This window comes from Fopius arisanus, unplaced genomic scaffold, assembly GCF_000806365.1.
Source record: "Fopius arisanus strain USDA-PBARC FA_bdor unplaced genomic scaffold, ASM80636v1 scaffold00004, whole genome shotgun sequence".
Taxonomy (NCBI): domain Eukaryota; kingdom Metazoa; phylum Arthropoda; class Insecta; order Hymenoptera; family Braconidae; genus Fopius; species Fopius arisanus.
The window spans coordinates 225,674-242,866 of NW_011887743.1; the positions used below are offsets into that span (position 1 = coordinate 225,674).

Genomic DNA, 17,193 nt, shown 5'->3' on the forward strand with positions numbered 1-17,193 from the left:
GTTTCGATGAAGTTGAAGTTTTGTCATGGCGTGCGGCAGGTTCATTACCATAAAATAAATCATTATAATAATGGAACTAAATAAAAGACATGAAATCCGACGGAAGAAATAAAACATTCTCCTCTTTTTCCCTGTAATAATTCAACGGTTTGAATACACTGATGGCAAAATCCCAACGCCAAATTGAGCCGAGGTTAGGTTGGAACGAACTGCTGCTAACATAGTGACCTCAATGTAACCGAAAGATAATAGAAATCGGGAAAATAGTGAAATAAGTCCGTTGCCATCGTCGTATACTTGGCAATATTAATCGAAAAAAAGGAAAACTTACATCAACGAAAAGCTTGAGGGCGATTTATAAGATCTACCTATTCCCAGATTTCATGTAACTTGTGGCGTTTGTATTTTATGGATTGTATATAATAGAAGGGGTAGTTGTATCGTGTACACGGTAGCTCTCGGCCTTATTTGTTGGATAGAGGCGAAGATTTTTATCTCGATTTCGACCTCCGCTAATAGCTCACGAAAATTAAGTTCTTAAACGTAGAAAATTACTTTTTTATTTTCGGTTGTAAAAGTAAACTGTTACGGAAGCACTCAATTTAATAAAATAAAAATGAAAATTTATTGGTGAAAGGAAGAAATAATATGGAAGATAACCATTCGGAAGCATATTGCTAATTTATTAGCAAACACAACTATATGATATACGATATAAGATCAATTCTCCATTTGTTTATAAAAAGAATCGCAACACTCGAGAGAAAATACATGAAAATCATCGCACCACCGTAAAACTTGATGAACCATTAAATGTTATATTTTTTTACATGAAAATCTTATCGATAATTTGTCAAGAAATTTTAAAACCATAAATTTGGATTATAATATAATGTAATATTATATATTTATGTGCATGTCGAACATCCTCAAGCCACCTCCAATTATTTTTGATGTTGATAGTTCAATTGTCTTGGAAGATACGCAATGTTTGAAAGCCTAAAAATCAAGGATCAAATAAGTCCTTTGGATTATTCTCCTCCATTGAACTAGTGATCATTAAACCTTTAATTACAGAGATTCTCCAGGGATTGCTGTCAGGCATTTAACTCCTAAATGAAAATAAAGCAAAGAACAATCCGTCAATTGTGTTGGATAAGAGATGCTCCACCGTATATGAATCAATAAATCCATTTTTTTCCACACCATAATTTCGTATGGGGTAGACGAGCGAAGAAGAAAATATTCTTTTCGAAAATGTTGTGACGGCTCAAAATTTTAACATTGTTAAGAAAGCTTCTACGAATATAACTTTTATCTTGAAATTTAGTTTGTTAAAAGAGAAACGGTTTTTTCATTAACAGATATTCCAAAAGAGGTCTGTAATACTGACCTTTAGGGAAGTCTGGTCTGGAATAAAATAGACACCTAAAGCATTGTAAAAAAATTGGGTTATCCACATTTTTGCTAAATTGTTTCAGAATAAAATCGTCACTTCATGAATTAGAACGAACCGAACGAATAAATTACTTGGATTTCTCAAACCTCAACCACATTCGACGTTTCGAAATCCTGGTCAATCGGCTTAATTTCATTCAATGCGCCCGTGCATTAACCGAATGCACTCTTCACCATTTTTCCAAAATAATAATCCGTCTTGTCCTCGCATCAATCAAGAGTATATCGACCGCCGAACTGATCCACGTGATTATCAGATATCTGATTCCAGAATCAGTCTCTTCATCAGCCCCTCGGTTATCTTGACGATCCGATTCGCGATACCGGAAAATATTACGGCCAAAAATACGCAGATCGGGATAAATTTTAGAGCAATTACGCCCACCTTTGTAATGCCAAATTCCGCATGATAAACAATCAAGTGCACGGAGAGAAATATTCAAGAAAAATTACGGAACAACAAGCGACGCAATCATCACATAAATTCTACGATCTGTTCAAAAATTGTTCAAAATGTTCAAAAATTACTCATCCATCTGACGCCTCATGGCTAGCTATGAGTCACCGTGAGAGGCGGATTTTTCCAGAATGTTCCGTATAAATTTTTGAACACCCAATAATTTTTCTGTTCTAGGACATAATAAGTCCTGAAATTTCGTTCGTTTTTAAAATCCCCAAAAAAATACGTGACTATTTCGAATTTTTTCGGTGACAGAAACCGAAAGTTTACTGAAAGTTCCAGATTTATTTCCCGAAAATGATTCTCACTGGCGGATTACGTGAAATGTTCTGTAATTTTTCTTGAATATTTCTCTCCCTGTGTATTTGTTCGATGAACCGGCAAATGGGCTACAAAATTCTCATTGCAAGCAGTCAATAAATTGACTCTTTGTAGTAAACATTCATTAATTCATTAACCCGATGATTCCATCACCAAACGAATAATGAAACGGTGAATCAAATGAATCTCTCTCTCGCAAATATATATATTGACTGACCGATCCTTTGGATTGTATTATGATTCGTACGATGTACAAATATTCCACACCCATGTATAGTCAAAATTCACGTTTTTTTCATTTATTTGGCAGATCATCAATGGGATTGATGTAGAAAAAATATAACGTTCTTGCGTTTTGTCATTATTTATTGGCTCACCAAGTTTTGTGGCGATGCGATCATTTTCATGCATTTTCTCTACAGTTTTGTGATTCTTAAAAGGATGGAAAAAACGCAGAAAAATGTTTGCATCATCTTGAAACTCCGTGAGTCTATAGATAATGACGAAATGCAAAAACGTTATATTTTTTCACGTCAATCCCATGGTAAGTTTGCCAGAAAACTGAAAATACGTTAATTATAACTCCATATATTTGTGTAGAACATCCTTAATCTCTTAGCGCCACTTTTCTGGTTAATTTAACCATGATTAAGTTAGTTAACCATTATTTCGTTAATGTTGGGTCAAGAATTCCGATGGATTGAAATTAAAGCCAGATTAAATTGCAGTCAATGGGAGCATTTAACCCGTACTTAAATATGGCTGCTAATCTCGTGGTTAACTTATGAGAAACCTGGTCCTAAGTGTAAAGTCAGTGAATTCCGTTATCACTAATTCAATCGATTTCTTTCTATTTTTTCCTCTCATAATTGCCTTTATTCAAGTCAAATTGTGTAATTGATTTAGATTGCGGCAATTATTAAACGTCTTTTTATTATTATTTTATTTCTTGTTAATTTATGACCCTGATTATTCTATAATTTCGAGTTCTAACATTTATTATTTAGTACTATTATGATGAAATTATAATAGTACTAAAGACGAGAACGGTGAGTGCAGATGTGCCTGACACTTTCAGGTATAAGTATCCACTAAATAAAAATATTATGTTGTAGCTGCTAAGGCGAATTGTATTTATTTATAATAAACGGATATATATAATAAATCATCAATTCGTCCAAACCTAACACAGCCATCAATTCAAAGGTAAAATAGAGAAGATGAAAAAATGTACTGCTTATTAAAAATTAGTTTTTGAAGAATACCATTGAGAAACGTCTGCATTTGGTGATTTTACTCCGTTAAATATTTTTCGATTCTTTTTTGACTGATGAAATGGAAGAAAACGTATAGAAATCTAAGCCCGAACAAAAACCCCAGATGCAACGAGTATCATTCGCAGTCAAAAAGCAATTGTCAATAAATATCTCGGGATTGAAAAGAGCTAGAAAATTTATTGTAGAAACCTTTTTGATAGATTTTGTCCTGGACTATATGAAAGATTTATGAAACGCAACTGTAGGCGCTTCAGCGTTTCATCGGATAGGAATCGAGATCCTGCGGGTAACGGTCATCGGTGTTTTTCAAATAAGAGAAAAAAATTAGTGTATTGTCTTGGATGTCCAACGGGAAGGACAGTATCGTTAGTAATAGTCATTCAGACGTCATCGAAAACGGACACACAATTAATATAGCCAAAAGAACGCGTTAATCATCAAAGTCAATCCATTCGGTTGAATTCACAATTTTCTCATCAATTAATATCAGTTAGTTGCCTAGTAATCATCTTGTTAATCGAAGTGTTAATCAGACGGAGAAACACTCAAAAAAAAATATCAGACAATTATCGAAGCGGTGTACATATTGCAATTTAACGACCAGAGATATTTAATAAATCGATAGTATTTTGTGTAGAATTTCCTCGTCTTTTTTCAGTACATGCCCATCCGATTATTATTGCACATAATTGAATATTCTGCTTCAATCCTAAGATATTGTGGAGAAACTAATAGATAATTGAATATAACAATTTTTCGTGATAAATATTTGACAAACTACACGGAGAAAAAAAATGTCTTTAGCCAAGAATATTTACTAATCACAAAAAAATATATTTGGCATTAGCAAGTCTTAGGGGAATATTTACACATTGATGACCACATTTACTGGTGGGACGAAAATGTTCCTGGCAAAAGTAATTTTTTTTCTCAGTGTACGGCGGTATTGTCAAAAAAATCTTATTATATCTCCATTAGATTCCAAGGTGTTCTCAAAAAATTATTTTTTCGAAGAAATAAATTTTTTGACAGAAACGAAACTAGAAATATTTTTTACGGTAGGAAATTTCCAAAATTTTAAGTTGAAACCAAAACAGTGCAGGGAACAGGTCCAAATCGCTGTTTGAAACGTTGTTTTTGATTTTTCTGTACCAATATCTATATAGAATCTATATTATAGATACATAAACAACCATTTTTTTCCAATGACAGCTGTGGGTTTCAATGATTCGTTTGTTCTAAATAAGGACGCGTATTTTTATTTGACAAGATAACGATTTCAAAATTAAAAAAAAAAAACAAATCATCGATATCTCCTGCAATAATTGAGATAGAGATCCTCGTCCGCGTTCTTACTCCTTCATTTAGACCGGAATTTTTGCTAAAAAATACAGAAAACGCTTGCAAAATTTGAAGGTAAAAATTTGAGGAATAATCCATATACAATATACTTTTTTTATATTCCGAATTTTCTTAATTCTTTCAAATAAAAAAAATAAGCCCGATGGAAGAAACAAGTGATCGATGGTACTATTTGAAAACATTTCAACAAAATAATGTTCTATGCATCTGGATAGAACGTATGTGTAAATGCATTTTGAAAAAAAATTTTAATGAGATGAGGTTATTTTCGAGAAAATCGTAACCATTTAGAGACAAATCAAACGACCTACAATAAATAGTTCTTAAGATACCCCTCAAATTATCCACCATCTTTAAAAAGAATGAACAACTTCATTAGCAATGGTGAGGGTTTTCAACTTGTCAAGCTCTAGGTTGACAATTTCGATGCAATGGTTCACTCCTATCTGTCATCCCCCGGCTATAATTTCATAACAATTCAATTTAAATAAATTTTCGAATACCTGAGATTTTTCCCCTAGATTATCTCCCCGGTACACGGATATTTGCACCCTCCCAATGAATTTTACGTGTAAGATAATAGCGAGCATTATCCTATGTTTTTTTGTTATAGATGCCCATAGAATTAAGCTTTCTTCATCAATTACCGACCTTTAAGCTAAGAGCAGAACAGTTGTTGGACAATAGTGAGAAGAAATGAGATGTTATGACGAATAAATTTTCCACTATGACATACATTAAAAAATTGATGTACAATTATTTTACATTCTGGTTACAATTGACAATCACAAATAGTACTGCTTAATGAAACAGGCTTTCAAATACCAATTATAATTATCCTAATGAAAATTATTGGCACAGATATACCCACTGATGATTGAGGTGGTTCAATGAAGCTCAGTCTGTTTGGGAAGAAATAAAAATAGCTTATTCGTGCTCGTCTTGAATGATTTCATGCAGAGATAGGAGGTGAAAAATGCTAAAGTACATCGTCCATGACTATTCCATTCAACATGAGTAAAACTACTAAAGTGTCTTTAACAAAAAGTTTGTGAAGGAGCAATTTAACAAGATGAAAAACAAAGAAAAAACAGCTGAGTGAAAACAATACAACCGACGAACTCTCTTGTGTTTGTTAAAAATTTGACAAGAATTTCACAAGATCTGCGAGTCTTTATAAGTCACTGACCAGAAATGCCTAGAGTAATTTCAGGGCTGACTGTTACTATACTAACAAAAATTGCACTTGTTAATGGCTGTATTAATGTTGTTACAGAATATATCGAATTAAATAAGAGTATTTTCTGAATTTATTTACTTTAATACAAATTTTACATTCACACAATGTTGCTCTGCCTCAGAAACGGGAGTCTGGTGTCCATTTGCTTACGTAGTTATTACATTTTTATTTCCATTCTCTTCTGTTCCTCTTCTTTTTATTTGTTTGACAATTGCAATACGTAGAAATAGATTTCACGCTTTTATAACATACAAGAGAGTATCCTTTTAGAGTACTACTTTTCATTTTTAAAAACATTTTTTTTCAAATTTCTCTTATTATCGTCCTTAAGAATAGAATTCCTCAACACTGGATTCTGAATAATTGTTGTATTCAATTTTTACCATTGTGGAATAGTCTGTTTTATGGATGTAATTCAACTGGAATTTTTACTTCGCTCATTCGGAGATTACCATTAGTGTGCACGAGTAGATAATTTAATTCGAGTTTTTCATAAAAATCAGCAAAAGCTATAGGAGAAAAATTACTACAAAACTCATGATATATTTTCAAATGTATTTTAATGCTTCTTATTCTGTCCATTCATAAGTTGTCGTATGTTTTCTTCACTATTCATAAATCGAATCAATTGGACTTTTTAATGTCATCTGATTACGTCCAAAATGTTCATTTATAAAATAATACTTAAAAAAAAATGGAGAAAATACGACGCACTGTGCATTGAACTATTGTCTTATTGAGAGTAAAATTCATTAACAAGTTTGCTCTTCCCATACACCAATCTTAGCTGATCTTGGTTAGTATTTTTATTCCCAACTTTCACTTGATTAAATTGGCCATCTTATGATTAATTTTTAAAAACTTACAATTTTCTTTTTTTTCTTTAAATGTCTCTACTCGTCACACGGGTTTTCATCACTTTACCAAATAGTGCAAATCATAGAAAAAATATGCTAAATTAAAATAATAGAAAGAGGACGTAATGCAGAATCAGGCAAAAAATGATTTGTTCTTTGTTTAATGTTGATGATAGGGACTTCAAGTTCGTGAAGACCATAAAGTTGGAATAATTTTTTTTCAATCAGTTCAATTCTCTTCCTCATCCTCCTCATCTTCCTGCTCGTCCTCTTCCTCACCAGTACTTTCTGGTTTTTCTTCTACCTTCTTGGGCCTTCCACGTCCACGTCCTGATGATGGAGCAGTTGATTTCGGCGAACCCTGCTACGAAAAGCAATAACAAAAATATTAGATCCTCAGTAAAAGTTGGGCATTACAAATGGCATCAATTTTATTTTTCAATCAATAATCATGTATACCTTCAACACATGAGCGAACCTTAAATGTAAACGATAGGCAATACTTTGGAATAATTCAATAATTTTTGAAATTGAAAATATATTCCTCACTTTTATTACCTTCTTTTTATGGGAACCTTTAGGTCTTCCTCGTCCCCTCTTGACTGGACCAGGTGGTGCATCATCTTCATTATCAGATTTTGGTGGACGTGGTGTATTGTTGGTTTTTTCTACTGCTGATCTGCCACGTTTCTTGGGCTCTTTGACAGCACCTTTATCCGATTTCGCGGGCCTTCCACGCTTCTTCTTCTGCTCCTCAACTACTGGTGAATTGTCGTCGGACATATTCAAACTTGGATAGCTCTGAAATTCATAGAAAATATATATTTCTGGTTAACTAATGTAGAGTCAATGATTTTGCTTGTCAAGGTTTTACAATCAATTATTCCTTTGATGTTTGAAGATTTGGGAAAAAAAGACCGAGTGAATAATATACAGGCAGATAAGAATATATATTTGTGGGCACTAAGCAACAAATATTAATAATAAAGTTAGTAAGATCAACTCTTTCACTGACTGAAGGCACGCCAATCTAATTTCGGAAAAAAATGGAAGAATTAAAACGGAAAGTTTAAAAAACTTAATTGCAAAGATAATGGTGGTTTTTGGTTGTTTTTAATACTTAGCGAAAATGGATTGAGAAAAAAATACCGAGTCACTTTGTTTGATTATAGGAAATTGGAAAATACATGACATGTCAGGATTTTTACGAATTTCTAGTACTATCAAGCTCTCATCACTCGTAAGTCGCATTGAACTCTCATACGTTCCCGCCAGTACTTTAAGATAAAAAAAAACGACCATGAACACGGAGAAAATCATAATAAATTTATAAAAATACCTATAAAATTAGTGAAAATATTTCAAATTCATGGTATAAATGTCGAGTTACGTGGATGATTAATTCTGTATTCAATTATAAATTAGCGAAAAATTACTCGCCCGCCATTTTCAAAATACAAGTTGGAGAAACCTCGAGAGAAAACGACGCGTGGGTAACGGCGGCGCCCTTAACCGTTTCCGAGTCGAGAGAGAACCGACGCCAAACATCGTGGAAATTCGCGCGTCACTTTTTATCCACTTCATAGAGAATTCTGACATGAAATAGCCCCGTAGAAAAATGCTCAGAGTGGCTAAAAAAAAAAAATAGGCGGAAAGTTGAAATTTTAAAAAATCACTGAGAAATACAATCAGTAAAATTAATTGCACAAATAAGTATTTTCCCGGCTTGAGACGCCATTAAATTGAACTACAGTGTCAGAACAGCGAGAGAGAAGAGGACGCGGCGTCGAGCGTGCGTCGCAAAGCCCACAAACACCCGTAAATCCATTTGGCTTGCTGCGAAAATTAATATCTCTGCAAGTAACCCTTCAACCAATCTCAAATTCATCCACAAAATTCCCTAATTATCCTAACCAATTATTCCTACGTTTTTCACATCACTTCAAATCATGTAAACCTGTGGGGTTATAAAATATATAAATAAAAATACCTTAACGAAAAAATAGATGAATTTTCAGTTGAAGCGCGATGATAAACGTTCACAGCGGATACTCACCTCCGGATCTTTCGTGGTGTTGTAGGAGACAAAGGCGGTTGCCGGTGCGCGCGTCGTAGCGTCGGCGTCTAGCACACTGAGACGCGATTCGAGTTCCACTATCGCGAATACCTCCCTCGAGCTAGCTCTTCTCACACTTCTCCAATCACCAATACACTCTTACCGCACTAATACCTCTGTCCTCTATCCTATATACGCTCAGCTCGCGGCCTCTTCAATATCATACACTCATACTTTTCTCCCTCCCTAAACTCTACCCCCACTCTCTTCGATCATCATGCCCCCCCCCCCTACACTCTCAAATCATGTTTTTTTTTCACTTTTCTTATTGTCCCATCAATTATTTTTTCAAAACCTGTCTAATAGTCCACTTGATTCATTCAATTATTGGTATCAATCGTTGCATTAAGGTTGTTATTTTTATTTTATTTCAAGAGCTCTTTAAAAGTGGATTGCAATGGATTATTGTTCCGGATAATATTAACTCCCAGAGTAGTCTCCTCGCGTTGTAATACATTCCCGCCAAAAAATCTCCCACTCTCTACTTCCCCACTCTTCACGTGGATTCTCCGCGGATCGATTCATTCAGGAAGCTCCAACCAGTCGTTGATATTCTCTTGTTAATTTTTAAAAAATTCTCAAGATTCCACATAACTGCCTATGAGTACGGGACTTTTCCAATTTTTTTTTCAAGAGAAAAAAAATACTTATTTATTAAGAAGTGTAGTTGAAAGTTTTTATTTTATTATTGAAAAGTGAGAGACGGAAATTCAACTGTAGTCAAAACCGCTCTCGTTATGGCGGGTACTTGGGCATTGATTTCCCGGGTTGATTGTTGGAGAGGAAATAATGAAGAACTTTATTAGAACTCAATTTTATTTCGGATTTAGTCTTTGAAGTGATAGTTTTCATTTTTTTCGATTGTTAAAAAATTTTTGCAATTACCACTTCATTGCAACTTCATCGGTTGGGCATGTTAGAAATTAATAATCCTCTTCAGAGACAACATTGTTTAGAGGCGTTTGATAATCGAATTATTATATTTTTTCCTTCATTTAACTTCAGATTTATGAATATATGGTTAAATTGTTCTCATTTGAGCAAGGGAAACCTGATTTCACGAATTTCATCATATAAACATAAATTAGAAGACAGTGTTTATTGTGGAAATTTCAGGCAAAATAGTGATAACTACAATATATAATTGATGGACAAATTTTATTTACGCAGACGCCGACTTCTAGTAAATGGGGGAGAGGGAAAAGGGGTCACGTGTTGACTCGTTAAACATATCGCCTGGCTATCGCATGATGCAAATGGAAGCTTAATGAAGATTAAATGAAATTATAGTCGGGATTTATGATGATAATCAGGTGCGAATTATAAAAATCTCAGTACTTGTCAACTTGTTTGGGACTGTATTAAATCCATTACATAATTTCCCATTATTCTCAACACAAGAGTGAGTGAATTGTTTTTGTTTACGTTTCTTTTTTTATTTCGATTACTATTTTATACGACCTGACGTAACTTATATTCAAAGTAAAAATTAATACTTATATTACGAAAAATACAAAAAATATATTCATCACATAACCTGTCATATTAATATTAATTGAACAGATTGATACCCCCCATGAGATAAATTAATTATTATTACAATTTATATCGTTTGGAATTCGTTTGTAAGCGATTGATAGTGAAACTGTGAATTATTTGCATTATTATTTTTTGTCCGATAAATTGTGAATAACAACTGGTGTGACCAGGAGGGAACCGACGAGAGTTTCTAAGTCGAAAAACGAGGGGCGTAGTAATACCAGGGGGGAAATTTGAAATACTTACATCTTATAACGATCAATTTCTTTTTCGCAAAAATCTTAAATGAATACTAGAAATAGATTTTACACCAAAGTGGAAGGTATCGATGCACGCCCTAACATATTAAAAGAACTTACTAGAATTAATTAATTAATTTTTATTTTTCTCTTATCAAAATATATATCTCAACACAGTACTGATGACCCCGGAATAGTGTTGAATGTAATCCAATTGCAAGGCTTCGTAGCGAAGAATTAATTGGAGAAATTAATTAAAAACTGTGAATATTTGAGGTGGAGCTGTAATAGATATTTATCCCGACCCCTGGCCGGACTGTATCGGAGGTACCTGTTCATCATCGGTAGGCACACTGTCATCAAAGATCTCAAGAAAGACACACCTGTTGAGAGTGTTGACGAAAATTTCAGGTTTTGCCTCGCCTTATCGTCAAGTGGAAATCCAAGTTGTTGCATGTTGCAATGTCTGCATTCAAACAGACTTCGACAATGATCCTTGTCACTTTGAGGACTTTCTTTGCGTGGATTTTCACTCCATCGGAATTTACCTCAATTTAAGATCGTTAAATTTCCACCATTTACAGACCTTGTGGGAGCGAAACTTATAGCACCGGTGTTCTGAGGACAGTTCATTGAAACGATCCATCGAGAATAGTTTGGCAAGTGTTGTTGAATATTCTCAGAATTTGCTGAATTAATGAATGCAGTGAATTCCCTGTGGAGCTAAATAGAATTTAAATTTCTTGCCAAGGCTGCATTGGACAGGAGCCGAATTTCTGCTGCGTAATATGAGTAATAATTAAAAATGATGACTACTTATGCCTGAGCTAGCTCTTATCGTACTTCATCGATACGTCTCATGGAGGTGTTGCCTAAGGAAGAACACCTGGTCCAATAGCTCAAGACTTTCCCATCGCGTAACCTAAAGATCTTCTCTGGACGTTAAATACCTCTACCTGCATTATAAACGCTCCTCTTCTCTGAATGCTGGTTGTAACCAGAACCGCTGATAAATTTCATCTCAACTTGTTCCCTTGAATTGTAGAAGTAATAGACACTTTTGGTATACGTCAATACGATGCGATGTGTTTCCACAGTACACTATATAGTACTTTGTGCTTTTATTGATCAGAAAACTGTCAAATAACTACTTGTCAGTGCTACTATGTTCTGCCTGTATCGAAAGTGCTTTTTCGTTTACTAACAAGTTTCGTTCAATAGTGGAAAGTTACACGGAGAAAAATTTTCCCCAAAAAGTGTCCCCATACCCGAGAGACATTGAAATTGGTCAACACAAACTTCTCAAAAGCCAACCAAAAATTATACATTCAACTATTCAAATTTTAGATTATTCCATTGAGATGTCACTGAACTTTCTCTTCGATTTTTTTGCAAATTTTAGAAAAGCGTTGACGCGATAGAATTATTTGAAAAGTCAAACTCAGTGCTAGTGATTTATGATTTGGCTTATAACGAACCGGTTTTGTCCCACGCTTGTGGAATTATTTTTCTTTCTCAAAGTCCATTGGTCTGTTTCCCTCCATTTCTCGAGATATTATAAAATTCATTCAATTTTGAAACGACTCAATCAAAATAATTTGACTTTGGCGGACAAAAATTCTTAACAAACACTGCCACCTATCGCTTTTAATTATTTGGTTATCTAGGGGCCTAGATTCTAGGCATCTAGTAACTTTTCCTCAAAACGTCCATGCTACATATGCGTCTACATAACCTCAATTGTTTAGTATACCAGATATTGACGCCAACACCGGCGTCACAGTAATGATCTTCGCATAAAATTTATGAAAACATCTTCATCAATTATTCATTTAAAAACGGGAAATCATTATTCTAAGGTGATGATTTTTTAATTTAAAATCTTGAATTTTTATTTCTTGGATTATATTAAGAACCTTTACATCAGTTGAATCAAGTGTTGGGTGGAGAAGTATCAATTATAACGATAACGATAATGTAATAGTAATGATTTTGTATTATTAACAATGAAGACATAAGTGTTAATTTTTTTACGAAGTGTACTTATCGCGATATAAGATTAATTAATAACTTGATGAAATTTTTATAATGATTCTAACCTCTTTTATATGTTATTCTCATTCCAGTGATCATGGATATTCGCCCAAACAACACGATCTATATAAACAATTTGAATGAAAAAATTAAGAAGGAGGAATTGAAAAAATCTCTTTATGCGATTTTTTCACAATTCGGACAAATAATGGATATTGTGGCGATGAAAACCCTTAAGATGCGAGGACAAGCTTTCGTTATATTCAAGGAAATAGCAAGTGCGACAAATGCGTTGAGATCAATGCAGGGATTCCCGTTCTACGATAAGCCGATGGTAATATATTGATTAATGAAAATTTTAATTTTTTCTCAGTTAGATAAAAACCGATTTTTTCAATGAAGTGTCCTATTATTTTCTCTGTTCAGGATAGATAATATGGGGTATTCTTTCTTAAATAGATCACATGCGTTCATCCGATAAGTCATATTTTCTTTCAGAATTTTTAATTTTTTTTAGTAAGCGCTATAAGTGCGGATCTATTCTTTTAGTTTCTGTAATTGAATAGTATATATTTCTCGTGCGGAAATGCATACTACGTACTTCCTAAACTCAAGCACATAAAAATTAGTTATTATAAAAACGCAATTAGTTATTTTCAGGCCTAATCGTGAAAAAAAAAATCATCCCTTCCCACGTTATCTCGATTTGTATCTATTTATTGCCTCGTCCGATTGGAATATACATACTAGGCTTCGTCAAAAATTAGCGATACTTTTTGTTTCATCTTGTACCTTCGAAACATTCATATCTCTCTGTCGGGTCATCGACTGGTTTTTTCGCGCTGCTCATTGAGAAAATCCCATTGAATTCCCATTGAGTTAAAAATGAGAATTATCGCATTGAACTTCGACTAGCGAGATGAAGTCATAGCGAGATGAAATCATTGCGTCTGTTTGTAGAGTTGGAGAATATTTATGATTAAGTAACTATACCTTGGAAAATTATGGAATAAGTAAAACAATAATCGCTTATAATTGTCATCACGAGTCCAACATTAGCCTAGATTAGCGTATAAGTCACCAGAACAGAGCTCTACAAACCATTATATATACAAAACCATTTTTCCGATAATAAAATACTAAAAATGGGTAAACATTCAGATGAGCAGCCTCCAATCCAATAGTGCATCGATCAATGCATTGGAAACTATGTGCACCGATTAGTTCTTTCTGGAAGTAGAAAAGGTGCAATTTATTTTTAAAAATTCCTCATATTTCGAAATTGTTGATTGTCGTAGCCCTTGGAATACTTTCCACAAATGCTATTACGAAAAAATCCCGGCGTACGTATATTTGTAAACGACAAAGCTCATGTAGTCATTTAAGAATAATTGGGAAGTCTATATCTTGCATTATGTGACATGTCACCTTTTTTTACATATTCATTGAATGGGAAAAGAATTTTGTCAATAGGCATCGTAAAAGAAAATCGCTCCGTCACCTGATTGAGAGATATGAATGTCGAGGATGCGAGGGTGCGACGTGACAAAAAAAATATGGTTAATTTTTGACGATGTCTAATACATACTCACTCGCCTAGAAAAATGCACCAGATGCTCGTTTTGTTCGTTCTTTTTATGGAAATCTTTGCAACCACAAATTTGTGTAAAAATTGAGACATCTAATTCTTATATTTTTAATTATTCTTATTATTATCTATGAATTTAGTTCCTTATTCGCCAAGTAACTTGAACGAAAATTGGGATAATGATACGACGTGGGAAAATAGTTTTTTATATAACTGGAAGCTAAGGAAATGTTTCACATGGAACCATTTTTGAATGGATAAGTTTTCCAACTTATTCCAAATAAAATAGGTGGATGTACGAAATTAAAAATCCGCACTATTTTTTGTTAATTGATGGCGATCGGAAATTTCCGATTAACTGTGCGTCTTCATATACCATCGGGTCATTTCAGTTTCAAGATTTTTTTCATAATAATATGTTCTATATGACTTATTAAAAAATAACGTTGATTATTTGCTAACCATCATTTGGAAGGGTCTAACACAACATAATATCTGCAGTTAGTGCAGAGATTGGTATAAAAAAACCTTGGATGAAAAAGGGTATTAATAAGACGGACGTGAATATTTTTCGTTTCTACAATATTTAAAAAATGAAATATATGTAGAACGATTTGCAAAAACATTTTTGGTGGCGCTATTTGTGAACATTTTAGCTTAATTTAGATATTGTTTCTTTTAGAGAATACAGTATGCAAAAAGTGATAGCGACGTGGTAGCAAAAATGAAAGGTACTTACGCAGAGAGACCGAAGAAGCCCAAGCGAGTACCAGCTCCAGCTGATGAGGAAGCGAAACGAGCGAAGAAACGCGCCAAAGACCAGAAACACGTACAAGCTCCAGGTTATCAGCCTGGTGTTCAACAGCATCCAGGAATGATGAATGCTGCAGTACCAGAACAACCTCCAAATCAAATTCTTTTCCTTACTAATCTACCAGACGAAACAAGTGAAATGATGCTGTCGATGTTATTCAATCAGTTCCCGGGTTTCAAAGAAGTGCGACTTGTTCCAAATCGACATGACATCGCCTTCGTGGAGTTCGAAAACGAAGTACAATCCGGTGCTGCTAAAGATGCTCTCCAAGGATTTAAAATTACTCCTTCACACGCTATGAAAATATCCTTTGCTAAGAAATAATTTTTAACAACATTTTTTGCATTTTTAAGCGAATTGTCTCGCATCGGGACAGGGCAGTATTTTCTCAGTGTCGGTTTTTTATATGCATTTCCATCAATTGTCTCAATTCTCAAAAATATGTTGGTGTAAATAAATTCAACTGAAGAAGTATGGAGACAGTTCTTTGTCCACTATTATTAATGGAGATTTATTCTATATCTCAAGCTCTGAAATAAATATAAATAATTACATGAGATGGTTTTTTTTTTTAATTCAAATGTAAACTTCATATTGTACTATGCTAAGAAGAACACTTGAAAAAATGACAATTTCACGCAATCTAGGCCGTTCTCTGCATTGCTAGCACAATTTTAAGAAATCAACCTAGGAACTTGACCAATTAATTGCGGACAGACCATAATCTCTCCTGTTTGTATTACGAAATCATCCGGACGTCGTGGTGACGGATCGCTTTCGTCTTACGAGTCTTACTCTGACAGCCATTCGACCTATTTCCAGAATTTCGAGATATTTCGAGATCAATTTCCTGTTTTCTATTTATATTAGGGAAAATATATCATCATCGTTGTAAAGTAACATATTTGTATAATAATAGCTAAGAGTCACCCCTACTTCAGGGGATTTCTAAAGAGGGAAGAAATTTCGTCGCATTTTGCTCTAGGATAAATAAGAAACGAAATAATCGTCCCATTGTGCCCCCTTCAATAATTTATACCTAAAATCGGTTGCTCCCATAAACTTATCAGTATTATATGGAAGAAAGCCGTTCTTGTCTCTCAGGTAGTTTATTAGTCTGATACGTCGATTAAACTGTAGACAATGTCACAGTATGTAGGCAAAGTCTTGAGACCACTTGTACAGTCTGGGTTGTTAATGATGCCCATTCGATACAAGGAGGCTCCAAGATAGTGGCAATTTGCTCTGTACGGAGCTTGGACTTTTAGTACCGTGGACTTGAACACTTCTTGCAGAACTTGGGCAGCTCAGCATGTTTGAGAACAACAACCAATAATAACGAAAGAAGTTGTCGGAGCAGCACAGCTACTGCATTATAGTTTGTACGAACCATGTCTTCTACTTTTCTTTACTTGTCAGTTATTTATATTAATCACACAGATTCATTTCTTTGCTTCTTAACTATTCATTGAAAATTTCACTGATTACTCATAGACTTATTTTAAATCCACTGATTTAATTATTTTTCTGAGTGGAAAGCGTAAACAAATATGGAGTATCGAGTAATCAAATCGATTTTTCAAGTGATTTGACCTTGACATACTTTGAAATCGTAATTTTCCAACACTCCTGGTATAGCGTTAATATAAACGCCACGGCTTTTTGGTAGATTTTGTTGTGTTAATGCAATTTCATACGAAGTCGTTAGTTGAAAGTTGTTTCAACTAATGGGTAGTTCTAGAATTTTGTTCTGCTGAATCATTTGTAGTCGTTCTGTTTTCGGCAAGAACTGATACAGTTTGATTATTTTATTTGTATCTCTCAGACAACAGAAAAAATAAATTAAAATTAAACGAGAAGAGGGAGGGTAACTGTCTCAAGGCGATAC

General features: G+C 34.0%; 2 protein-coding genes and 1 long non-coding RNA gene across 7 annotated transcripts; 1 reads left to right on the top strand and 2 right to left on the bottom strand.

Annotated features, from left to right (window-relative positions):
- Positions 1-732: 732 nt before the first annotated feature.
- On the bottom strand, positions 733-1,672 carry LOC105270922 (uncharacterized). Its single transcript, XR_892609.1, has 4 exons — positions 1,515-1,672; positions 1,394-1,428; positions 1,066-1,112; positions 733-999 (listed from the first exon to the last, which is right to left on the bottom strand). It is a non-coding gene; the product is annotated as an uncharacterized lncRNA (long non-coding RNA).
- Positions 1,673-6,165: 4,493 nt separating this feature from the next.
- On the bottom strand, positions 6,166-9,150 carry LOC105270929 (D1 chromosomal protein). Of its 2 annotated transcripts, none has more exons than XM_011312180.1 (3): positions 9,032-9,150; positions 7,534-7,776; positions 6,166-7,336 (listed from the first exon to the last, which is right to left on the bottom strand). In XM_011312180.1, the coding sequence occupies exons 2-3, from the start codon at positions 7,756-7,758 to the stop codon at positions 7,205-7,207; spliced, it is 357 nt and encodes a 118-aa protein (XP_011310482.1). In that variant the 5' UTR covers positions 7,759-7,776; positions 9,032-9,150; the 3' UTR covers positions 6,166-7,204. The 2 variants fall into 2 exon arrangements, with proteins under 2 accessions (XP_011310482.1, XP_011310475.1); XM_011312173.1 differs by having other exon boundaries at positions 6,166-7,339; positions 9,032-9,145.
- Positions 9,151-10,296: 1,146 nt separating this feature from the next.
- snf (U1 small nuclear ribonucleoprotein A snf) lies at positions 10,297-15,862 on the top strand. 4 transcript variants are annotated; one of them, XM_011312219.1, is made up of 3 exons: positions 10,297-10,404; positions 12,996-13,237; positions 15,174-15,862. In XM_011312219.1, the coding sequence occupies exons 2-3, from the start codon at positions 13,001-13,003 to the stop codon at positions 15,627-15,629; spliced, it is 693 nt and encodes a 230-aa protein (XP_011310521.1). In that variant the 5' UTR covers positions 10,297-10,404; positions 12,996-13,000; the 3' UTR covers positions 15,630-15,862. The 4 variants fall into 4 exon arrangements, with proteins under 4 accessions (XP_011310521.1, XP_011310494.1, XP_011310503.1 ...); XM_011312192.1 differs by lacking the exon at positions 10,297-10,404 and adding an exon at positions 10,422-10,493; XM_011312201.1 differs by lacking the exon at positions 10,297-10,404 and adding an exon at positions 12,579-12,728.
- Positions 15,863-17,193: the final 1,331 nt, after the last annotated feature.

Bases quoted from the DNA above. Each gene is read 5' to 3' on its own strand.
- snf (XM_011312192.1), top strand. The intron at 13,238-15,173 runs GTAATATATTGA...TGTTTCTTTTAG, and splicing joins CGTTCTACGATAAGCCGATG to AGAATACAGTATGCAAAAAG.
- LOC105270929 (XM_011312173.1), bottom strand. From the start codon at position 7,758: ATGTCCGACGACAATTCACCAGTAGTTGAGGAGCAGAAGAAGAAGCGT. The intron at 7,340-7,533 runs GTAATAAAAGTG...TGCTTTTCGTAG, and splicing joins AAGGTTCCCATAAAAAGAAG to CAGGGTTCGCCGAAATCAAC.